The 26,887-nt window shown below is 31.6% G+C and overlaps 1 protein-coding gene and 1 non-coding gene across 4 annotated transcripts; one reads left to right on the top strand and one right to left on the bottom strand.

Annotated features, from left to right (window-relative positions):
* Positions 1–684: 684 nt before the first annotated feature.
* On the bottom strand, positions 685–21,672 carry LOC132725130 (cadherin-99C-like). Of its 3 annotated transcripts, none has more exons than XM_060710211.1 (13): positions 18,086–19,400; positions 17,664–17,871; positions 17,049–17,139; positions 16,512–16,571; positions 15,817–15,995; positions 15,257–15,310; positions 12,902–12,985; positions 12,443–12,553; positions 11,245–11,364; positions 5,623–5,781; positions 4,746–4,827; positions 3,815–3,924; positions 685–1,713 (listed from the first exon to the last, which is right to left on the bottom strand). In XM_060710211.1, the coding sequence occupies exons 3-13, from the start codon at positions 17,122–17,124 to the stop codon at positions 1,321–1,323; spliced, it is 1,428 nt and encodes a 475-aa protein (XP_060566194.1). In that variant the 5' UTR covers positions 17,125–17,139; positions 17,664–17,871; positions 18,086–19,400; the 3' UTR covers positions 685–1,320. The 3 variants fall into 3 exon arrangements, with proteins under 3 accessions (XP_060566194.1, XP_060566195.1, XP_060566192.1); XM_060710212.1 differs by having other exon boundaries at positions 17,664–17,854; XM_060710209.1 differs by lacking the exons at positions 16,512–16,571; positions 17,049–17,139; positions 17,664–17,871; positions 18,086–19,400 and adding exons at positions 20,942–20,998; positions 21,554–21,672.
* A 2,787-nt stretch (positions 21,673–24,459) lies between these two features.
* On the top strand, positions 24,460–24,678 carry LOC132725131 (small nucleolar RNA U3). Its single transcript, XR_009625010.1, has one exon. It is a non-coding gene; the product is annotated as a small nucleolar RNA U3 (small nucleolar RNA).
* Positions 24,679–26,887: the final 2,209 nt, after the last annotated feature.

The following is a 26,887-nucleotide window of genomic DNA, read 5'->3' as shown; positions in this document are numbered from 1 at the left end:
AATCCCCGCCCTCTTGTGATTGTGTTCCTATTTTGACGTCTGCAGGTTTTGTATTCTTGTCAGGCTGCTGACGTCGATATTAACACAGATGTTAATAATCATGGAGCTTACTATTAGCATGTATATCTATAAAGAATAAAACAACATTAGAAATCTTCGACCATTCGGGACTTATTTTGCTTGAAAATTAATGCGCCTGTCATTTGACCATCTATACGCAGTGATCTCCCCTGAATTTTTCGGCATTAGTGTACATATAAAGGTAAGTAACCGCTTCAAAAATGTGGACTACTTTCGGCAATTGCAATTAACAGCATTAGAGTCTGACGACCAAAACAAATAAAAAAATGTTAACGGAAACTGTTTAAATTATAAGATGATAACACAAATTGTGCGTATATCTTCTCATGAATACAAATTTTTTTTTTAATAATATTAAACATTTTTGATGGAGTTCTGTCTTTTTTATAGTTTATTTAGGTGTGGCATCAAGAGGTTTTCTTATTCTGTCACAAAAAGGAGCATGTCTTACAATGATAACTTCCTCGATCCATTTAACACACGAACATTTTTTCCTGCAATTCTAAGATATTTTTCAAGACACCTTCATGGTGGTCTTGTGGTTAGGATTCCTGGTGTTCACCCAGGCGGCCCGGTTTTGATTCTCGGCACTGGAACACTCACTTTTTTACGAGAGTCTGAATACACTTTATTTTAATAGTCATACATGTATCAATATATTTTTTTAGAAATAAAGTTGCATGACGTATAAGGCATGTATCTGAATGCGCACCACTACTTAGACGATTAAATGCTTGTATTCAAGGGACATTGTGGCTTTCTTATAGAACTGCATGTTCATTTGAATGAAAATGATTACAAAAATACCTTTTTTACAGTTTTTAATGTTTATGTAACATACACTTGCCAACTTCATCCCTATCCCTTTATAACTCTTTCGCGGCTTGTTTGAAATACAATTGATATAATTATTTAAGTCATCCCACACCTTCCATTAAAGACCAATTCATTTAAGTACTGCTAAAATACTTTAAGCTCTTTCCTGATGAATTTCTTACGTGGACATTTTCATCATCAATATAGGGCCTATGTGGATTTGAAGGTTGGCCTGGATCTACACATGTGTAAGTCTAATCTTTTCCTGTTTCAGGAAAATGAGTCTACAAACCTATGTTATCTATATATTACATTGCTAACTGTTTTTAAAGAGTCCAGACAACAGCTTTACATAATATTCAAAGATGTTTGAGAATCATTTGTACTCGTTTCTTTTACTGTATCCCGATAGGACAACGGCATTTACAAATCGCCATTACTAACTGGGGTATCCTGAATCTTGCCTGTCACGTTCCCAAGTACAGCATAGTTACTGAAATTTAATCCTTCATATACGTTTCCGGCACAATCCCCGCCCTCTTGTGATTGTGTTTCTGTTTTGACGTCTGCAGGTTTTGTATTCTTGTCAGGTTGCTGACGTCGATATTTGATAAACAGAACGATTAAAAGGACAAAGACAATGACAAAAAGAATGCAAACAACAATAAAAGGTATCGTTAGGTCAAAGCCTTTATCTGTTGTTGTGTTTCTAGTAGACGGTGGAGAAACTTCGGATGTGTTAGTTATCCGTTCCGATACCTTGATTCTCAAGATGCCGATCGAAAAAAGATCTATGCTTGGCAAGTCCTTTCTTACCTGCAGAAATACGTTCAAAAAGTTAAAAGTTGAAGGAAAAACACTTCAAAAATTAAATTCCCGATTAAAAAAAACATTCTCAGTAAATGATTTTTAAATACATAATTTACAGATTTAAAGTGTCTTGAAACATATCAATTGTGGAACAGTCATAAGGCAAAACAAAAAAACAACAGCAAAACAAAAACCAAACAAAGCAAAGAAAACAAGAGCCACCGCCGGGCGTGGGCAACGCTCGACTTTTTACTTTTTCTAAACGCAAACATAGAAAGGTTTGAACATATCTTAACGTTTCCTTTTAATAAATTTAGTTGGTCTGTCTTGTCACATTAGTTTTGTTTATATATTTTGTATATAAATATGAATAGAAACATTACGCAATTTCTAAAAATAGCAACATTACGCAATTTCTAAAAATAGCAACATGACGCAATTTCTAAAAATAGCAACAATGACGCAATTTCTAAAAATAGCAACAATGACGCAATTTCTAAAAATAGCAACAATGACGCAATTTCTATAAAAAGCAACAATGACGCAATTTCTAAAAAAAAGCAACAATGACGCAATTTCTAAAAATAGCAACAATGATGCAATTTCTAAAAATAGCAACAATGACACAATTTCTAAAAATAGAAACAATGACGCAATTTCTAAAAATAGAAACAATGACGCAATTTCTAAAAATAGAAACTATGACGCAATTTCTAAAAATAGAAACAATGACGCAATTTCTAAAAATAAAATCAATGACGCAATTTCTAAAAATAGCAACAATGACGCAATTTCTAAAAATAGCAACAATGACGCAATTCCTAAAATAGAGACAATGACGCAAGTTCTAAAAATAGCACCAATGACGCAAATTCTATAAATAGCAACAATGACGCAATTTCTATAAATAGCAACAATGACGCAATTTCTAAAAATAGCAACAATGACGCAATTTCTAAAAATAGCAACAATGACGCAATTTCTAAAAATAGAAACAATGATGCAATTTCTAAAAATAGCAACAATGACACAATTCTATAAATAGAAACAATGAATCAATTCTTGTTGTTGTAAATATATATATATATACACACAAACACACATTAACACCAATAAATATATAATTATGGTCATTTAATGCACAAATCTGAGAAAATTCAGTAATTTAACCTTCAAGGTCAAGGTCATTAAAGAGCCCAAGCAAATTTGGGTTTGATAAACAACGAGGTCTGGTCCTTAAGAATGTTCTCTTATAACATGAAGTTGATCCCTTCAATAATAGCAAAGTTACAGTCAGTTCGCACCAAAACAATGAAAATTTCAATAATTTGACCTTCAAAGACAATGTCATTAATGAATGAATGTCAAGGTCTTCCGGTATATTTTTAACAGTTATCTTTGAAGATTATTATGTTCAAGTTTCAAGACAATCCATTCAAAAATAACAAAGTGACAGCCAATAATAGCCAAAAAAATGAAAATTTCAAAAAATGACCTTCAAAGTCAAGGTTATTTATGTGTGAAGGTCAAGGTCTGTCTAGTTATTTTTAAGGGATATCCCTGAAGATAATTATGTTCAATAAAAATTTCAATAATTTGACCATCAAAGTCAAGGTCATTTGTGATTGAAGGTCAAGGTATGGCGGGTTATTTTTAAGGGATATCCTTGAAGATTATTATGTTCAAGTTTGAAGACAATCCATTCAAAAATAACAAAGTTACAGCCAATAACAGCATGAACAAGCAAAAATTGGACTTTTAACCTTGAAGGTCAAGGTCATTTATGGATGAAGGTCAAGGTTAGTGTGGTCTACTGAAAGGTCTTGTCCCAAGGGTTGTTGTGGCCAAGTATGAAGGCAATACACCAAGAAATAAAAAAGTTATGATCCAGGTACAAGTTTGCGGACGGGAACGGCAACGGCAATGGCAACGGCAACAGCAACGGCAACGCGGACCTGACTATAACAATACCTCTACTTTTCTTTTTTTTTCAAAAAAAAAAGTCGAGCTAAAAACGTAATTTGTGAAAACTATTGTTGTGATTTGACTGTGAGCGTAAACCTTCGTAAACATATACGCAATTACATGTTATTTCAGTTCACATTACCTTAATGATAAGTCGAAATTCTATAACGGGGACACCTGCTTCGTTCAAAGATACATTTTGATTCACAGCGCCAGTCAATGGATTCATTATGAATAAATTATGCTGGTTACCTTACATATGAATAAATAAATAAATAAATACATAAATAAATAGATAAAGCTAATTAATTGAATAATATAATGAAATTTAGTGTCCCTTTGATAAAGTGAAATAAATTTTGAAAAGTTAAATCACTTTATTTGACAATATCGAAAGTGTTTGAAATAAAAAAGTTTGTTGTGTAAATAAATTTGTTATTTATAAAATGTGATACAGTGTAACTGGAAACATTTCTTGTTGTTGAAAAGTGAACAATGCATGGAAATAAATTCATCAGGGCAGCGTTTTACTAACATTGCGTATGTTTTTCCGTAATAATTATCGTAACTTTACGCTTACGTTTAGACTTACGTAAATTGTAAGTGCGTTTCACAAAACTTCCGTAAGTTTTTCCGTAGACTTACGTTAAAATATTTCGTAACTCTTCAAATGGAGGTTTGAGAACTCTTCACTATGAGGAGTCGTTGCGGGAATCAATGTCAAAATACACTGTCGTCTGTCAAAATGGAAACCGTCAACGTCAAACGCTCGAGAAAGTTGAATTGGTCCCAGGCTGAAGTCGATGAACTACGAAATTCATACTTGGAGTTTCGTAGTGTCATCGATGGACGCCTGGGTGTGACTCTCACTAATTTCCAGAAAGACCAGACATGGAGAGGTATTTATTTATGTTGGCTATGTGAAATAATATAGTAACAATTTACTTAAATATATGATGTCAAGCCATAAAGCGTTCTGATTTTTACTTTGCCCCAGTTCAAGGTTTCTCATTTTTAAATCGTAAATCTAATAAGTATTACTTATTAATGTGATAATGTTACTGCTAACTCACCAGCTAAAATTGAATACACTAGAGGAGTCCCAAGACTGTCAAGGTCATTCCCTCGTATGACTGGTATTATTGGCAGAGGACCCTATATGAATATGAAAAACAACATTATCACTGAATGTTCTATTATCAGACGCTATCATGTTTAAAATGTACATTTCTATTAATCTTATTAATTAGACAAGGAGTTATGTCACATTGAAAGTTCAGCGTTATTAGAGGCCAAACAGTGGAAAGAAGAAATAAAATCGGTACAAAATTGATGAAACGGGATTTTTATTTTGATATATTTAAGTGTGCAAGTTTGAATTAGCTATTACCAATTTACACTGGTACTAAGACGAATCATTTCGATTAATTAAACATGGATGTGTTAGGAAGAACACAATGCATGATATAAGTTCAAAAACAAGCTTCTTTTCAATCGACATCACATGGCTGCAGTTTTTCATAGAATAGCGTTTAATCAATATCAGTCATATATTTCAGTAAAGCTTTACGATACATTGCAATTGGTTTCATTTTTTATATTTGCAGCATCCCTGTTTTGGATTGGATTGTTAACAATGTTTTAAAAAGTTAGATTAGAACAATCATAAACTACTTAACTTCTCAGGAAAACTGATTCTAATAAACAAAATAAATCAAACATGAATTGAAATACACAAGAAAACAGAATCGCTGAAAATATGCTCTGACGAGGAAATCAATTTTATTTCTATATATTTCAAAACAAAGACAATAACAAAGCACGCTTTAATTGTACAACAGCAAACAATATGTATCATTTACTGTAATAGCATAAACAGCATACATGCTTATAGTGTTGCCCGTTCTTAAACGGTCTTTCATTTATGTTTTACTTATATTTAATACTTACTTTGTGGGCCAGTCGTATAATAGACAAAAATTGCGGAGCTGGACAAGGCGGAGGACAATCAGGGTATTCAAAGTATGGAGGCTGATCATCAACATCTGCTACGTGTATTTCCAAGGTGGTATAAGTTGTCTTAGCGGTAGGACTTGATGGAGCATCATCCTGTTGAAATATGTCATCTAATATCAGCTATGAGGTATTATTCCTAATTATTGTTGTTTACGTGGCATGATTTATCTATTGTTTTATTTATTATGTTTTGATACCATGTGTGAGGTGGCAACAATGGTCCTTAAATTTATTTTGTTATATTTTTTAGCTTCCGACAAAAGAGATTACATGTGTTTTCCTAACTATTAGTCTACATAAAGCAAATGCTACAATTTTATTAAGATAATAAAAATCTGGAAACAAAGTGATCCCTCGGAAGCATTAATCACAACAAAATTACGTAAGAATTGCAGACTCGGTTTGATTGAGTCTGTACATGAGAGATAATGAATAAGTGCAACATCCCTCACGCCTCTTAGCACCGGCTTAAGCGGTACTCGATTCTCAACACTTAATATTGCTGGCATCAATAACCCCGAAGGACCAGAAAAATATAACAGAAGTACAAAAATCTGGAAACAAAGTGATCCCTCGGAACTTCGGAAGGATTTATCACAACAAAATTACGTAAGAATTGCAGACTCGGTTTGATTGAGTATGTGACTTAAATAGAGACTGTGTAAACCAATTTGACCTCAGGCACACGATTAGTATTATTTGTGTACAGGACTCGAGTTCATATTTAAGGTCTGTGCTTTTAAGTTTAAGAGTTCATTTTGTCATTATTTTTTGTATATATCGGATATTTATTATATTAGTCTCCCCAGGTCAGGGTAATTTTTACCCCAGGTAAACAATTTATATCACATGTGTAGGGCTCAACTGAGCAATGCAACATACCAAATATCTAAGCTCCTCTGGACCTTGTAGTTTCACACAATACAATAGCCTTATATAAATTTTCCTTAAATCTAGTTATCCTTGGGTTTGTGGCATTCTCGCCCAAAGTGAAAGATTAAAATCAATATTGTAGAGTTCTACAAGGAAAATGCTACATGCCAAACATCTAAGCTCAGGCCATTGTAGTTTCACACAGTAAACAGGCAGAAATAGAATCGCTAAAGTGCAAGCTACTGTCCACGCCCTGTAGCACTGGTTCAGCAGTATTCAACACTTAAACATGTAATGGTAAAATTTTTAATTTAGAAGCATTCGCCAATTAGTTCATATGGCGGTGATCATTGAACCTTCCATGTGACACATTAGAAGCGGCTAATGTTCTTCAAGTAAAGTTCCTATCTTAGTCTATATAATTCAAATGACCCCTTGGGTGGGCGAACTTTGATCTGAGGAAGAAAAAAACCTTCAATATGTACAAAATATGATAAACAAGATCAACAAGGAAAGGCGGCGTTCAATGAACGCAACCCCCATATGACCCAGCAACTAGAACCAATGACAAGGAGCCAAGGCGGACTCCAAACAAAAACAGGACAGGGCAAAGACAGAGCACGGACAGGTTAATCATTAAATGATAAATAATTTGTAACTGATTAGGAATTCAAAGAAAAGACCGGGGGAAGGGTGAAATCAAAGAAATAAAAACTAGAGGCAATGGGGAAGATACTTACCGTAGACGAGAAAACAACAAGGGACACAAGCAAAAGTGTCACCAAAACAGTATGAAACAACATAGACATACATGTGAGGTACACAGTGGGGCGCCGCCTTGGAACGGTCAACAGCATAATAATGACTGCTGGGGAGTTTAAACCGGTTAATGGTGCACCAAACCTCGCTCTTAGCCCCACCATGTTCCTATAAACGAGACAGTGGAAATAAAATGAATCCCCGCCAAGTGAAATTCTAACAGTTGTCATAGTTACAAAAGGTTAAATAAGTAAAACACTAAAATGATCATGTAGAAACATATAAAAGAAACCCAATGACCATAACAAAAGTACTCAATGTCCTAAAGGAAGACAGAGCAACAAGAAAATCACATACAAGGGCCCGACGAAGCAAGGCAGAAGACTAACATTAAGACAATTCAGTCTCAAAGGGCTTTACGAACTATCCATCATAGAGTTTCCCACTTGGTCCGTCAGATGCAATCAAAGGAAGAAAGCGTAGTGTCCAACTGTAAAAGGGTTGAACACTAAACATGCAGTATGTCTTAAAATAGTATGGTCATAACCTCTTTTAATAAAACGTTTAATGATTTTAGTAAAAACAGCAGAAAAATTACCATGACCCAAAATCTTACGAAGTTTGTTAACCACATCGCCATAAAACCAGGCTGGCTAATCACTTGTCGCAGAAGAGTTTTTAAATCACTATTGAATTTAGAAATTAAATCAAAGTTACGATTGTAAAATTTAGTAAAATATTTCCGTAATTTATGATAGCGGTAGCCCTGTTTTAGAAGTTTGCTGGTAATAAAAATATTCCGCTCGTTGAAATCCTTTACGTTGCTACAAGCTCTAGCGAATCTAATTAACTGAGAAACATAAACCCCGTAAGATGTTGCACGGGGAACGTCTCCATCTAAATGTATATAATTAACTATACAAAAGTCAAAGTCATCTCTTATATCATAGATTTTCGTGTGAATAGAATTGTTGTTGATAGTAATATGAAGATCCAAAAATGATGTACTAAAATTTCAAGAGTTCGTTTTATTAAGTTGTAGTTCATGCGGATAAATGTCAGACACCATTTGATCAAAATAAGGATTATCTAAATTAAAAATACCATCAAGGTATCTTGAAGTATAATTAAATGCGACTATACCATCTTGTTGTTTATCTTCAGAGAGACTCAACATAAAGTCCCTTTCATAGCAGTACAAAAACAAATCGGCGACCAGGGGTGCACAATTAGTACCCATAGGAATTCCTATGATCTGTTTAAATAGGGTATTACCAAACCTGACATAAATGCTGTCTAAAAGAAAAGAGAGTGCTCTACAAACTTCGTCACAGGTCCACATAGTATAATGTTTAACAATACTTAGTAAAAAAAGCTTTGTTAGAATTACATGCTAGAAATGTAACTTTTTCCCGTGCAAAAGTTTTCTGAATTAGGGAAATTAGTTTATCATTGATTAATTTATGTGGCAAAGTTGTATAAAGTGTTGAAAAATCGTATGTATTGACAGTTGAAGCTTGAAAGTTCTTAATTTTGAATTTATCAAAGATTTCACCAGAATTTTTAATTGACCAAAAGAGATGTTTGCCTGTGTTTTCATAGACTTTATCACAATATGTAATTATTGTTTGGTTTTATTAACCTGTCAATTACATACTGATTACACGGTCGATGCACACAGTATATTAATCTTCGGTAGATGTTCGGTAAGTTCCGTGAGATGTACGCTGTACGATGGAATTTAATTTAATTTGTATCTCTAAACTAAGTGTACACAGCGTTATAACGCAATAGTGTAAATCACGAGTTTATAATCCAAGTGCCTCACGTGTTTTAAGTTCATGTTTTTTTCTTATTAATACTTTTAACATTATTGAATCTATATATGAATATTTTATGTTGTTCATTTTTTTTATTATGTTTTACTTAATTTTGTTATGTATATTCTCTTTTTAAATAACATGTTTTTTAAGAATTCATGTTTAAAATTAAAACGGATTAAAATTATTAAATGTCTTGTCAATGCCGTAAAACACTACAAATCTGTTCCATTAAAATATACTGCAACAATAAAGAAAGAGTACTAAAACAAAGGCATCAGTAAGGATCGAACCACAGACCTCTCAATTATCAGGCATTCTCTTTACCGACTGTCCTATTGTGGATTAACGAAAACCTTCACATTAAGCTGGCTTGACTTTCAATTCATGACTAATATACTCCACATTAATTCTCGTAAACTACACGGACAAAATCGAAGTGGGATCGAATATTTAAATGAGTCCTATGATGTATTCATTATTGACAGGTCAATAAAATCAGACTATACATGTGTTTTAATGGCAGTCAAACAAGACGTCAATAAAATAGAAAGTTTACTTGTAGTGCAAGATGTAGAATTAGCAATGAATCTGGCTTTGTAAGGTTTTTTATGTAATTTAGGAATCCAATACATAATAGGAAGTTTGAGTTCTTTTTCATTAATTTGGACTTTAAGATTGGAAATATTAGTAATATGATTGTTTACAATGTCTTTTTAAGTAACATTTCTGATTTACTTCTATTGGTTCAAAACATACAGAGTGGACACGGAACTGAGTAATTCATAATACGTATAATAAACAGGACATGTAGATGAGCATATTTATCATGGAGAGTGCATGACATGGTATGACAAATCAAAAGAATTGACTATATGCGTCCTGTGAACGTTGCCTCGATGTCATTATATGTAGGAGATATTCATTGCTGGAGAGGCTACTTGATACATTTAAACTTTGTGAAATATGAGGAAATGGCACTGCTATTATATGACATAAAAATTCTAGAATATTTTTGTAGTTATGTAAGATACTATACTATATATTTTACCTCGTAATGTACAATTTTCATTACATTTTTCTACAGAACTAAGATAAAATATATACATTATATTATGTATAATGTGGAATCACTGGTTCGTTTGTTAAAATGTTTTTATAAATCATAGAATCGTCGTTATATATTTTTTAGCTAGAACATTATCGTTGAAAGTTTATAAAGTAATTCAACCTCGATGTACTGAAGGTGTAAATGACATGCTTTTTGGCAAGTATTCTTAAATTCAAAAACTTTTTTCTCTTTGATAGATTTGACTGGGAGAAGTTAAAGTTTGCAAAAATATTTGGTACTTTGCAAGGAATACAATTAAAAAATAGAGAACATATGAATCCCTAAAGAAAGTCCAACACGACAAAATTAAAAATGTTGCAGGCTCGGTTTGATTAAGTTTGTTCATGGACGGTACTGTCAAGTGCAAACTACCGTCCACGCCCCCTAGCACCGGCTTAAGCAGAATTCAACATTTAAACATGAAAATGGTGAATTTTTGAATATAGAAACAAATTCGCAGATGTTATAATGGTATCTCTCATATAACACTTTCGTGTCGTTCCATGAAAAGCAGCGTATGGCCCCCAACTTCAAGAAAGCATGTGCCCTAAACGAGAAAACAATGGGCGGAACTAAACAAAATGGAATTTTGAAAGGGGATCAGAGGTCATGAAGCCTGCACACCACAGATGAAACGTCAAAAGACAATATCACAAACAGAACAATAATGTCGTTCTGAATGATCTTCAAGGATCGGAAATATATCATCTCTGATTGAATGTACGGGGCGGGGCGACTTTTTGCGGCCACATGTTCTGAATACATGTAGGTCAATATCTTATGTTTAAATCATAATGACTTATAAAAGTAAGATTGTCAATAGTATACATGTATTTCAACTGACATACGAAACCGTAAAACGTTTGTTTTCTAACTTTCATAAAAACTACCACAACACTTAAATACACACAACCTCTTTATAAAAAGTTATACTGACACACGTGGAAATTATATATATCGTAGATTTTCGAGACGCATAAATATGCAACTTACAAATACACTAAGGTTGAGAAAAAGTTTTTTTCTCTCCATTGTATCAAAATCAAGCATCTTGAACAGAGTAATGTCCCCATTCGATGATGATTGGATATTGAAATAGGCTGCACCGTCAAACTGTAAAAAAAGTTTATTAACGTCTGTATTCGCATAAATTATGTTTTAAACTGTCAATTTAATATATTACACATTCATAAGGGGCAGGACGTGAAGTGGTTGCACACTTGGTTCAAGCGAGCGAATTGGTTGCAAACTTGACAAAATGGCGAACACGGCGTGATTTTTTGAAACGGGTGAACGAATTTTTGCCAGGCAAGTGGATTTCTTTGTTATTTTGAAGTTTTTGCACTTATTCATTATCCCTCATGTACAGACTCAATCAAACCGAGTCTGCAATTCTTATGTTATTTTGTTGTGATTAATGCTTCCGAGGGATCACTTTGTTTCCAGAATTTTCATTAGTGTGTCTATTCCATAATGCAATATATATGCCACACTCGGTTAAAGGTTTCAGCATCCTAGATAATGTTTTGATGAAGTTATTGAAGATATAAACTGATCATGTAGATATTTTGAAATTTGACATGTGACTGTTCTGGTCGCTTTTTCTCCTAATTCATTCGAATTTGTAAGTTTTGAACTGCATTTAACAATAACAAAATATGTTTCTGTCAATGCTGTACAAATGGTTTAGTTCGCAAGTCAGAAGATAACGTTCAATACACAAAAATATCTTGTTCAAGCACATTTTGGTTGCAGACTTATACTTCAAGCATTTTTGGTTGCAAACTTTTGTGTCAATAATGTGGCATGTATATTTTTAGCGAGGAATAACTAATCTTTTTTTAAAAAATAATTAACAATATTACGGCAATTTTACCCATTCATCTAATAAGAAATATATATACAAATTGTGCATGTCTGCAGATAAGAAACCCACTTGCCTGGCAAAAATTCGTTCACCCGTTTCAAAAAATCACACCGTGTTCGCCATGTTGTCAAGTTTGCAACCAATTCGCTCGCTTGAACCAAGTGTGCAACGACTTCACGTCCTGCCCATTGATTCATGCGTATTTTATTATACAATGCTTATTATCTAAACAGTGACTTGTGTAAATATAGGATAGAAAAGATTGCAATTTTGTAACGTTTTCCATGTCTTAGCAATTATTACATAAAACTTTAGGTTACTTACGTCAATAAACTCATACTTCTCAATGGCAAAAAAGTAATTTTCAGCACCAACGACGTCAGCATCAGTAACCCTTGACCTCAGGATAAATACAAGTGAACCCACAGCCAGAGACTAAACATGAAAAAATAATAATATTGTTAAATAGAAACATTTATCTCATAAAAAATAAAGATAGACACTGAGTATCAATGATATTGTAATTTAAGACGAGTGAAATATAACTTGGACAACACGATTTGGTAAAATTAAGAAACGAAAGAATTATCAAGGAAATTTATCCACTCATCTAAAACTGTCATACGTATATTAAGGTCCCGCATTTGAATTCATAAGGCACTGTGTTATTTGGGTAAAGTGGCTCTCATCAATGGAAAAGAGTTTTTCAATATATTAATGAAATAAGTAACATAATGTTTCAAAAAGGGTAATAAAACACTCGACAGCTGATTAAAATCATACCTCATTCAGTGTCACGTTGTATGGGGCGTTATTAAAAACGGGAGGAAATTCATTTACTGCGGCAACGTTTACAAACACATCAACCTGAAGCAAAAATTAAATATTCATATTGTTTACAGTTATTCTAGAATAAAAAGTATTTTGTCACTGATTGTCTTTAAAGTATCATTCTTTGCAGTCATAACTATGTTTAATATTTATTTTAAAAAACAATTAGAAATAATAAATACTATCAATAAAGACAGGCATAATGGTACAAGCAGATTTAAAGCATTAATTTTTATCTTCATGCATATAATGGTTTATACGAGTACATCCACAAGAAATATTTCAGATTCGCTACAAGTAGGCTAGAAGTAGATGTTTTACAACATTGACCCAAAACTGGTTTAAAACACTTCATATTGCGAATAGTCAGTGGACAGTACAGCGGGTATGAATTCATAAAGTTGCAGGTTAAAACCATAGTTGTAGATTTCATTTAACTATCTTACTTTTCTATATATCGATCACCCATCAAGAATTTAAACAGACTAGTTGGAACGAGGAGCAGTTCGCTTAATATTTCTTTTTCTTTTGAGCAATAAAGATAAATGTGTACTGATTCTTGCACAACATTTTATTTCCCTAAAAAAATCGAAAGTATTTTACCATAATGTCAATAAAATTGTTCAATGTGAATCTTTGATTGTATAAATTTATACCAGTGTCATTATTAAAAAGCACAATAATTATTGTCGTAGTCAGAGTGTGACAAAACAACATTCAACTCCGAAGCGGTTATGTTTTTTATTTTGGAACCTTTCATTGTTTAGTCGTCATATAAACTATTCCAGAAACTGCGGTGTCCCGTTAGGGCCATTGCGACACTCACATACATGTACGTCGAAAAAACGGAAACACGAAAATATGATGGTTAAAAGTTGAAATAACGAAACCACGGTGGTGAAAATAAAAGTCTAAATATAAAGTATGAAAGTGAAAAGTCGAAAAAACGAAACCGCGATGGTGACAACTCGATATAGTTTCGACTTTTTATCATCGTGGTTTCGACTTAACACCATCGTACTTTCGGCTTTTCATCACCGTGGTTTCAACTTTTCATCATCGTACTTTCGATTTTTCATCATCGTGCTTTCAACTTTTCATTATCTACTGTCTAGTTTTCACCACCGAATTTTCGCCTTCCTGTCAATCATACGCACTGCATGTTACTTTATATAAAGATGTCATCGGTAGTCCGAAATAGTTGACGTGTAAAATAATGCAAAACGCACAATAAGTTTGCCCCATGCTTACATCATGATCCAAAACCATTAACATTATTATTTGTTTGTAATTGTATCTATGAAAAAAACATTTTCTTACCCGTTATCAATTGTTATGATCTTTGTGCACATGCCAGACATGAAAGAGATACTACGATAGTGAAAAGTGCAAAATACGCAGGTGAAAAGTCGAAATAACGAGACCACGAAGGTGAACATTCGGAAATACAATAGTGAAAAGTCGAAATTACGAGCTACGGTTGTGAAAAGCCGACAAAACGATTATGAAAGGTCAAAAATACGGTGGTGAAAGACGAAGTAACGAAACCGCGATGGTGAAAGGTCGAAAGTACAATGGCACCATCGTGCTTTCGACCCTTCACAGTCTAGGTTTCGTTATTACAACTTTTCACCATCGTACCGTCGATTTTTCACCACCATTGTGGTTTATTTTTTTCGACTTTTCACAATCTTGTTTTCGTTGTTTCGATTTAAGTTTGGGTCGCGATGGACCCAACGAGACACCATAAGAAAACAACGTTACAAAAATCATGCCACTGAATATTTTAATCGTTAATATTCTACCAGTAACAATATTATCGTATGTACTAGATTAAAATAACGCAAGATTTCACAAACCATTTTGTACTTTATAAGTGAGTTCAATGTTTTAATAAGCCCTTTAATCAACTGTCGCTTATCAGAGTATTTTGAAACGGCGAAACATGCGAACAGTTTTTTTGTAGATTTAATCATATTGTAAATAAACCGTTTTATGTATCTTCAAATCTTCAAATCTCGTTTAGTTATATGATAAGTTTGGAGTAAATCAAACCAATGAGTTTAAAGAGCATCATTAAACTATGGTTAAAGTATGAAACTGTAAACCTTTAGAAATTGGTGAACTAATGAAAACATTACGAAACACTTTTAAGAACTGACACTTGCCAATCGGATCTCCATCACCTTTATTTTTATCATTTTAAAATTAAATGATACTCCTCATAAAAAGAACAATTTAAGAATCATCCTTTGACTTATTTATGAATTTTATGCATGAAGGTAGTGATATTAATAGAATACTTACAGTAGTCCCTCCACATGTGACCATTAAGTCTATAGTTCTAATATCCGCTCCATACTAAAATATAAAGCCACAGTGTCTTAGCAATGCATTACATATATACATAATATGCGTATCATCTCTTCCAATAAAACTTTAAATGTAATGCTGTGATTTTTTAACTCAATTTACTTTAAAATTCTTTACTAAAAGTGTGCACTTAAAACATAAGTAAACAGGAAGAAAGAAAAGTAGTCTCTTAAAAAATTCCAATATTTCAAATAATTCTTAATAGGATTGTCGAATATATCAGCCATGAAGATCTATTGTTATAATCGAGTATTTTTTTCTAAGTATAAAGGAACAATTCATTTTCTATTAGATGCACCGACCAGTTGAATAATTTATTAATAAATGAAAACATTGTTATCAGTGAAAGCATATTGGCATTTAAAACTCAACTCAACCGGAGCTGGAAAAGTAAAATAGTTGATACCAGTAACATTTATTGAAGCCATCTTAGCTTAAATTGTCAGAAGAAGAAGAAGAAGGTCAAGTAAAGGTAAAGTGGGAAACTATCTTACCGAGATCATGAATTCTTCCAGATCTAGGACTTTTGAATTTATCAGCTGAAAAGTTGTGTTACCATTAATTAACAAAAGTCTGTCCATCAATGCGGCGTCGACACCTCCTTGTGTTGGACTTTTAATGGTAAACGACGGAGTTGTTCCCGGAGGTTTGGTGATATTAAATATGACAGTGCCTATAAATTTAATGATCTAGTTATTGTGAAATCATGTTTTACACAAGAATGATTAAGAATGCTTCTATGCTTAAGTGGTTATTACACACATGCATTTTTCCTTTCAATGACATGTTTTTTTAGTTTCTTATTCTGTTTCTGTGAATGCGAAAAAATCAATATTACTGTCTTATTTAGTGCTCGGGTTTGTTTACGATTGTTTTGGAAGAATAAAAGGTGGTCAAATGCCATGTGTATGCATCTTCGGTATAAAATGAATTCACAATCGACCAAAATAATTTTTATCTGAGCAATGCTTGGAAAGAAACTCAGTTACAACCAAACAGTGAATACTGTAATATGTCAATAAATTATTGAAAATTCATGAATACATGCCTGCAAATCTGTTATCTTAACTACCACACCGTTTGATCTTGTATTGAGTAAGTATAATAACTGTATACCAATATACTTATTTTGAACTGTTTATTTTAGACCATATAAATGCACGTATATGAGAACTTAAAATTTATATACCATTTGGTGCTGTTTCTAAGATCATAGTAAATGGCGACTGTAAGTCACATATGGCATAAGCTGTAAAATATAATCTAAAAAATATTATTGGCGGCGCTCTACATGAAATACTGGAACATGCTGTAAAATATAATCTAAAATTAGTGTCAATTGGAATTGTACGCAGTACTATATAATAGATATCACTTCCTCATAAAAGCTTATTTACTATATTGCTTTAATTGTAAGCAGTCATATGGACATGTTTCTTACTCATGTATCTCTTATTCTCTTAATGTGATCATTTGATTGTGGAATAGGCCCATTTTAATTTAATTCTACTCTCAAATTAGATTGATAATGCCTCAACACATGAATATCTCCCAATCCTATATTACATACGTTAAGTCAGACAAAAAATCAATTGGAGAATATTGCCAAAAAGACCCTTGATTACAATCTAAGTCGCTTTTACATGTATCAAAATTCATTAGTTTAGATATAACCTTCGTACATGAAAACAAGCTTTTGGTCATGTTTTCCTTAATCAAAACATACCTTGATGTGTCATCATGCAAAGGAAAATGCATATTGATAGTTTCTTTTGTTCCATTCTGATAAAGCATAATGCCATCTTACTCACCTGAAACTGAAGTGAAATATTTAATGCAAAATATTTTTCCTCGTCTTTTCATTTGCACACCAAAGACATTACGTATTCATGTATCTGTTTTTTTTTCTATGTCTTTCCATATGTACACCACAGACAGTAATTGTATCCATAATTGTTATTATCACCGGTTTATGATGTTCAAAATAAGTATTGTTTGTCTTGTGCCGCCATAATATTAAATGTACTGGCGATTAACATTGTATATATATGTTAAAGCCAAATAAACGTTGAATTTAAATGAATTGATTAATTATCCGGATTATCCGGAATAAAAAATAACCCACCATCCTATCAACTTGTATGACGTGTTATATTTTGTTATCATTTTAAAACAATAATCAGTATATTATCAGTGATCGTGCATCTATTAATAATTACAGTAGATTCAATAAGTACTCGGGTTGGTAAGCATTTGATTTAAAAAGAATGTCAAAGAATGAAACACGAACGAGCAGGAGGTATCATGTAATTACCTTAAAGATACTTGTTGATGTACTTACCAGGATGTAGAGAAAAGTGTTCACTTGTTGAAATGAATGTTTTCTTTTCTTTTCTTTAGTTCCCAATATCGAAAACAAAGTACTATTTCTTTACGTTTGTGAATAATGAAGTAGATATAGAACTTGCTGATAAATCACCGCTCAATATTGTAACTGGAGATGAATTATTCTTGATTTGCAATCCAGTCTTTCTTTTGTTGATAAAAAACTTAAATGTTATATATGAACAATTTATCGTATGAATAACAGGTACATGGTCAATACAAAAATATACAAAAATGTGTCAAATATCTACAACTATGCAGTTTAGCAATGAACTTGTTTAAATTGTTATATTGTCGGGAAAGTGAATATTGATTACGTAAATTAAAAGATGCAGGAAGGTAATCATAAAGATATATATATATATAAATGAAACTTACCAATATGTGATAATTTGTCTACAATGCGTTTAAATTTCAATCAAACCAACACTGTTCCTAACAAATGTGTGCCTTTTGCGTATTACAATTCATGTCGATACGTACATATCTTCAGATAAGCTTTATTTATAATCCTTGTCAATACCTCAAATATTGACATGTCGATATATAAAAAATAAATTTATGTACAACGTTATCTCGGTTTTTCTTCCTTTTCCATTTTGTAAGTCTTAAAACATATACATTTTCATATACATGTACATTGTAAATCAAGTATTATTTTTTCTATGTAAAACATGTGGGTAAAAAGGTATTGAATTGACCATTTCTATCATTTTGCATACCATTAAGCTTATTTGACTAAGACTGATCAGTGCGTCTACAAATACACCAAAGTTAACAAATATAATACATGCAGATCTTTTTTTTAAATGCATTTACATTCCGTAATCCTTTATCAACGGGAGATAACCCAGTTTGCCAACAAGATTTATCTTACTAAAAGTTATCTTTGCTGGTATTAGAAACAAAATCTATGGTTAATTTCTTTTTGATTCTCACAAATCTTTTAAAATCAAATTATGTTCTATTTATTTATAGATTAAAATAAAATTAATTATGACAATATGTTATTCAAATTGACAAACAGTTTTAAAGGGACTCCACTGAGGTTTAAAAGCCAAAAACATAACATTTTAATTTATTACGTAAATGAGCCGGGTCACTTTAAACAGAATATATGCAAAGAAATTTAAGAAATATACTTTGAAATAAATTGAAAATCGTATTTTTATTCTTTTCTTAGCCCGATTTGAATGAAAACGTTTAAACACTTTTCATTTTGGGTAATTTTTTATAATTTGAATAATGAAAAGGAAAAACTAAGTATACGAATTATCTGAAATTTTGCACAAAAATTAGTGGTCTAAACCTACATCATATGGTACATTTATCTGGAAAAAAATGATTTCAGTCCCATCATGTCAAAAAACCTCAGTGGAGCTCCTTTAATATGATTTATAAGCCATGGTCGCATTTATGATAAATATATCATTTATATTTTAAAACACAGAATAATTTTAATCGTTAATATTCTACCCGTTACAATATTATCGTATGTTCAAGATTAAAATAACGCAAGATTTCAGACAAGAAACCTTTGGACAAAACTTGACAAACCATTTTGTACTTAATAAGTGAGTTCAATGTTTTAATAAGCCTTTTAATCAACTGCCACCTATCAGAGTCTTTTGAATAAGCGAAACATGCGAACAGTTTTTTTTTGTAGCTTTTATCATATTGTAAATAAACCGTTTTATATATCTTAAAATCTTAAAATCTTGTTTAGTTATATGATAAGTTGGGGAAAATAAAACCCAGTGATTTAAAGGTTTTCATTAAACTATGTTAAAGTATAACTGTAAACCTTAGAAAAAGTAACTAAAAAAAACATTCGAAACATTTTTAAGACTTGATTTGCCACCGGATCTCCATCCCCTTTATTTTTTCTTTTTAAAATTAAAATACTCCCTAAAAAAAAAAATTAACAGTCATTTTTGACTTACTTTGTTTTGGCCCGGGAAGTTGATTTTAATAAAATTTTCAGTGCCCCTCCAAAAATGACCATTAAGCCCAATATTTAAAAATATCCGATTATACTAAAACATAAAGTCAAGTGTCTGGCAATGAAAAATTAACTAATTTGGTATCATATTTTCCCAAAAAAAGTTGATTTTTAACTCGTTAAATTTATTTTTTTAAAAAATTTTTTTTAAAGTGTGCACTTTAAAAATAAGTAAACATAAACAAAGAAAGGTAGTCTCCTAAAAAATCCAACACTTCAAATTTTTCTTTATAGAATAGTCACTGTTTGAATGTTGAAAGTATCAGCCTTAACGGTCCATTAATTGCTATAATCGAAGTAATGTTTTTTTAAGTATAAAGAAACAATCATTTCCTATTAGATGCATCGACCAGTGGAATAATGTAAAAAAAACTTTTCTCATTTTAAAGTTTGCTTTTTAAAACGCAATCGCCCGGACGGGGAAAAATTTAAATAGTGTACCAGGTTTTATTGACTTATACAGATATGGGGGGTTTGTTTAAAATATCGAAGGAAAAGACGGCTAAGTAAAGGTAAAGTATGAAATATCTTACCGTGATCATGAATTCTTCCAGATCTAGGACTTTTGAATTTATCAGCTTAAAGGTTGTGTAACTATTAATTAACGAAAAGTGGTCCATCAATGCGGCGCCGGCACCTCCTTGTGTTGGACTTTTAATGGTAAACGACGGAGTTGTTCCCGGAGGTTTAGTGGTATTAAATATGACAGTGACTATGAATTTAATGATCTAGTTATTGTGAAATCATGTTTTACACAAGAATGATTAAGAAATCAATGCTTCTATGCTTAAGTGGTTATTACTCACGTGCATTTTTCCTTTCAATGACATGTTTTTTTAGTTTCTTATTCTGTTTCTGTGAATGCGAAGAAAATCAATAATACTATCATATTTAGAGCTCGGATTTGTGGAAGATTGTATCGGAACAAGAAAAGGTGGTCAAATGTCAAGTGAATGCATCTTCGGTATGAAATGAATTCAAAAAAGACTAAAAACAATTTTATCGGAGCAATGCTTGGAAACTCAGTTACATCCAAACAGTGGATTGTAATATTTCAATACATTATCGAAAATCATGAAAACATGTACATGCTTATAAATCTATTATTCTATCTGCCACACCTTTTGATTTTTTATTGAGTCAGTATAATAACTGTTTACAAATATACTTATTTTGAACTGTTTATTTTAGACCATACAAATGCACGTATACGAGAACTAAAATTTATGTACCATTTGGTGCTGTTTCCGAGATAGTAAATGGCGACTGGAAGTCACATACGGCATACGCTGTAAAAATATAATCTTAAATCATTGTCGATTGTACTCTACATGAAATACTGGAACATGCTATAAAATATAATCTAAATTTTATTATCGATGGCACCCTTCATGAAATACTTGAACATGCTGTAAAATATAATCTAAAATTAGTGTCAATTGGAATTGTTTCGTAGTAAGATATAATAAATATCACTTCATCTTAAAAGCTTAATAACAGTTTTGCTTTAATTGTAAGCAATCATATGAACATGTTTCTTACTCATGTATCTCTTATGGTTCTCTTAATGTGATCATTCGATAATTCACTTTGTGGAAAACGCTCATTGTTATATAATTTTACTCTCTAATAAGATTGATAATGTCTCTAAACAAATAATTATCTCCCCATCCTATATTACATTACATTAAGATAAGTCAGACAAAAATAACCGGAGACTATTGCAAAAAGACCCTCGACAATATTTAAGTCGCTTTTACATGTATCAAAATTTCATGAGTTCAAATATGGCCTTCTTACCTGGAAACAAGTTTTGGGTCATGTTTTCAAAATTCAAAACATACCTTGATGTGTCATTATGCACACGAACATACATATTGAGAGTTTCTTTTGTTCCATTCTGATCATCTTAATTTCTTTGAAACTGAAATGAAATATTTTATGCATATTAATAATCGGAAGTAAATATAACCAACCATCTTATCAACGTGTATGACTTGTTATATTTTGCAATCCTTTTTAAAATCGCGCATCTATGAATAATTACAGTAGATTCAAGATGGGAAAAAGGTAAAGAAAGATATCATTAAAAGCACGCGATTACCATGAAATATCTAAACAAGGGCAAGGGTATCGTAAGCGGTTCATTCGTAAACTTATTTATCTTAGGTGTGCTAGCTATAGAGAGGCCCCTCCTCCTCCACCTTTGAAAAATCAGGGATCAATAGTTTACTTAGGATACACTTTGACTTTTTATCAATGGAACACGCCACTTAAAGTATTTTTGAGACTAAGCCCACACTTACAATCTTCATGTGGGCTTTCAATCGGAAACAAGTGATTGCCCATACGGGTAAATTTAAAAATGTACTCAGTAAGGACTTAACATTTTTTATCAGACCTGTTGTATCTTTAACATAATTATACTTTTTACCTTTTTATATATTTCAAAAGTATGACACCAACTCTGTTTAAACTGATCTGGATCAGATTATGTATAATATTAGAACCCTGAATATTTATCTGCTCTTGTCATATGTAAGAATTTTCTGTTCTTTCTCTAACTGACTGGGTATTTTGACCATTTGTAAATGTAATCGGACTGGTAAGCACTTAAAATAGAATCTCATACAGTGAAACACGAAATAACAGTTGGTTACATGTAATTACCTTAAAGATAAATGGTTGCTCATGTAAAATATTTCCAACCCGTGTTCACTTGTTTATTTGAAAGTTTCTGTAAGTAACTTCTTTTTTGTTCCCAATATCGCACACAAATACTGAAAAAAAATTGTTTTGTTTACCTTTGTGAATAATGATGTGGATGTAGAACTTCCTGAGTAATCTGTGTTCTATATTTTAATCGTGGACGTACGGAAACGTTAAAGGATCTCCAATAAGTGAGATCGTGACGTGTAAGTGGTCTGACTTTAGTTTGTTTTAACACAAATCTATTTATTTTATAAACAAAGATAAAAAATAAACGTTTATTTCGCCAAACCTTTTCTCGATATGCTTAAAATTTTGTCTAAGCAAATAGGTATCTTTTCGTCCTTTGTAAAACATTTGTTTTTGTGACAGAAATTCACCTAGAGAAAAAAACTAAGCGACTACGAATGACAAAACAATGGTCTAATCTTTGCGAATAAAATAAATTGATTAATGTTCACATCGAACAAAAATCAGTCGTCTCGCACTAAATTGATGCCCTTTAATGTTTCCATATGGATGTTATTGAAGCAACATGTAATCACAATTTTACATTTATCTGGAATATAATAAAGCTATCTCACCGCTCAATATTTTAACTTGAGATGAATTTTCTTGATTTGCTATCCAGTCTTTCTTTTGTCGATTAAAAGGTAAATGTTATATATATGAACAATTTATTGTATAAATAAATTTAACAGGTATAATGTCAATACAAAACTGCCAGAAATATATAAAAATATGCCATATATCTACAACTATGCATTTTACGCAATTGTTATATTGCCGGACAAAATGAATATTAATTACGTAAACTAAAGAAGTAGGACGGCATTAAATATATCTATAAAAATGAAACTTACAAATTTGCGATAATCTGAGAAGAAATGTCCTGTTTCTATAGCATTTTTGCTATTATATAAATTTCAATCAAACCAACACTGTTCTCAACAAACGTGTGCCTTTTGCGTAATGCCTTTCATGTTGATATGTATACTTCTACTGATAAGCTTTATTCGTGATTTCTATCACATTACTTCAAATATTGACATGTCGATATAAACAAAAATATATCTTTGCAAAACGTTATCTTAGTTTTTCTTTCTCTTCCAATTTTAGAAGTCTTTAAACATATACATTATCATAAACATTGTAAATCAAGTAGTTTTTATATTGAATAACCGATTATAAAGGATATTGAACTGACCATTTCTTTCATTTTCCATACTATTTAGCTTATTTGCCAAGTACAGTCTGATTTTATTGACCTGTCAGTTTTGAAAACATTATAGCACTTATTTAAATATTCGATCCCACTCCGGTTTTGTCCGTATGGTTCACGAGAGTTAATATTGAGTATATAATTAGTGTTTAAAAAAGTCACATAGGTTCTCGTCACATTTGCAATAGCACAGTCGTTTAAGTGATTCCGTTATGCATGAGAGGTCTGTGGTTCGATCCTTACCTTTGCCATTGTTTAGTTACAGAATAAATACGTAGACACGTTGGACATTTAGAAATTTAAAAAAACGCAGTTTACCTTATTGCGCTTTAACGGTCGGTATAACTATTTCAGAGAAACAAATTAAATCTAATCACATCTTACTGCGTAAATCTTTTGAAATTTACCGAAAATTTATCGAAGATTGATAAAGTTCGTGCATTGACCGTATATAATCAGTATGCAACTTATTGATAGACATAGTACATGTATGTATACATATCAACGGGAGAAAACCTAGTTTGCCAACAAGAAGATTAATCTTACTGAAAGTTATCTTTGCATGTTATTAGAAATATAAATCCATGGTTATTTTCTATTTAATTCTCACAAATCTTTAAAAAGACAAAATATGGTATACTTATTTATAGAATAAAATAAAATTAATTATGACAAAATGTTATTGAAATTGACAAACGGTGGTTTTAATATGATTTATAAGTCATGATCGCATTTATGATAAATATCAATTATATTTTAAGACAAGTACTTTTGTATTAGTCATGTTATACATAAACTATATTTTACTTTGTAATTGTTAAGACCTTACTCTTAGGGATCATTTCTATAGTAAGTGTCGCCAGGACGTCAGGTTAAACTGACGAGACCCAAAACCACGAGGACGAGAAATAGCACTCTCTTCTGAGCGCGAAGCGGGCACGAGCTGTTACCTTCATGGTAACTTGGCGAGAGTCATTGATGAACGTTCCTCTCCTCCCTAAGTGGGGAGTTGGAGGAAGAGAGTGCATTCTGAGTGGCATTGGTTAATACAATATATAAAAATTAAAATAGTACTTACACGGTACCTGTTCAATATGGCATGGTATGATACGCTTGGTGGAAACCCAGTGCCAAAACACATATAACAGACATGGCAGAAGTGAACAAAATTCATATTTATGGTAATTGTGATGTTATATCTATAATTTACATTAAATATGAACTTATCAGATGTTCTAATTCAATAAATATATAAATGAAATACACAGATTTTACTATGAAGCAGCTGAATTTTACATTTACATTTTCCTCTTTAAAGTTAAAACGGTCGTACAAAATTTTGACATTTTTTTTTATGTATTGGTATTTTGGTTGGAAATAAATGAGACAAATTTATTTATACTAGGCAAAGTTTATCTAATATAATTTTATGTGCAGTTCGTTGTACTTTGGACATAAAAGTAAAAAATATATATTCTGATTCACATACATTTTGATGACACATTTTTCATTTGCGTTTAGAGCTAGGTATATTATTAAATCTACCAACTTCTCTTTTTAATTATCATCATACAATAGAATAGGAGTCATCTTGGCTCATTTCTAAAATTAATAATACATATGTTCTTTTCTGTTATATAATGAAAACGTAATCTGAATTTTTACAACTGTTTTCTTTGGGATTCTCAATATCAACAATGTATATTAAGATTTTGAAATCTGTTTTGAATAATTTATAATAGTTCAATTTAGGTTCAACTTGGTTTCATACTAGGTCATTCCATTCCTGATCATATTAATCTTTAACTCTTTTAGTAAACATTACTATTGAGAACAGGTTTATGTTTTAATTATTATACAAAAATCCATATCCAAGACTTTCTTATATATTTCATATAGATTTTCACCAAACACGTGATCGTGTAGTATTTATATTGTTTCTTTCAAAGTTAATTGAGCTATCATAAATTCATAACACTGTACATCAGGGAAGTTTGGTTATTAAGTATATTTATAATTTAATGAAATTTTCTAATGCTCTTTGTTTACATAGTTATGCGAAAGAAAATCTGCCCAATTCGTCCAAAAACGGCTGCATTGGATGTAGAAGGATGGACCCCTAAAACATACTTGCAAAATGTGTATGTAGTTTATTAACTTTATTTTATTGTATGAATTCCGCAAACATTCTGACGGGTGGAAGAGGAAATAGGTAAATTATACTTAATTATATTAAATGGTTTGGTATGTTAATAAAAAGATTGGCAAGATATTGCATGTTTTCTGGCGACGTAGAGATGTAAGAGGGTTTGGATAATAATAATCGACTGATAATTATATGAGTCATTTTATATTGTCGCAACATTTTCTGTCCTTGGGCAATAATTTTGCATATTAAAGAGTCTTTGCAAAAAAAATTTAGGACTAACTACAAATGTGTAACAGTTTTTTGATTTTTAATAGTGTGAAATATCTTCAATATTGTACCAGAAGTGCTTATTTTAGCCAATTAGTGCTGTCCCTGGTAAAATAGCAACATGTCCTTATAGTATTAGTAAAATAACAGTATGGAAACCTTGCAAATAAATAGACCATTCTACATTTACATGTACGTAGTTTACCTTATCAGCTAAACTAAGTGATAAGTGCTATATAACCAATATCTTCTACAATTCTAATAACATTTTCTCAAGTTTGAAATCTGTCCCTGAAGATTATGACACTCATGTAACATAAACATAATCAGTTAAAGTTATGACTGATCCCTATTCATTGTGGAGGAAATAAAGCCCCAAGTTTGAAGAGTATTCATTCTGCAGAAGAACATGAGGTGCCGTGGTGGATTTTTTTCTTGAAGTTTTTTGGAAATCACATTCTTCTGTTGGTAAGTTCTTACATAATTTTTATAACCATCAAAGATGTAACAGGTAAAATATTTCAATAGTAAATACTGTGAACCTACAGTACTCATGGAATTCTGCAAAATGTATTACTAAAGGCACTAATTAAGACTCATATGTACCAAGGATCTATTTTTATTACTTTTAATAAGATAAAGTCTAAATATGTCACTCCTGTTACAGTCACTTCTCTAACATCTGTTTTTGGTCCATTAATGACCAAATAAAATACAGTTGATACATTTGAAATAATTATTCTATAATTTTAAAGAATGTTTTAAAAAAATATTTAAGACATATTCATTTACATAATAAATGTGTTCAAGTAAAAAGGAATAATGATTTAC

Source organism: Ruditapes philippinarum, unplaced genomic scaffold, assembly GCF_026571515.1.
Source record: "Ruditapes philippinarum isolate M1 unplaced genomic scaffold, ASM2657151v2 ctg5695_1_1_1_1, whole genome shotgun sequence".
NCBI lineage: Eukaryota > Metazoa > Mollusca > Bivalvia > Venerida > Veneridae > Ruditapes > Ruditapes philippinarum.
This window is presented reverse-complemented; position numbering and strand designations above follow the sequence as displayed.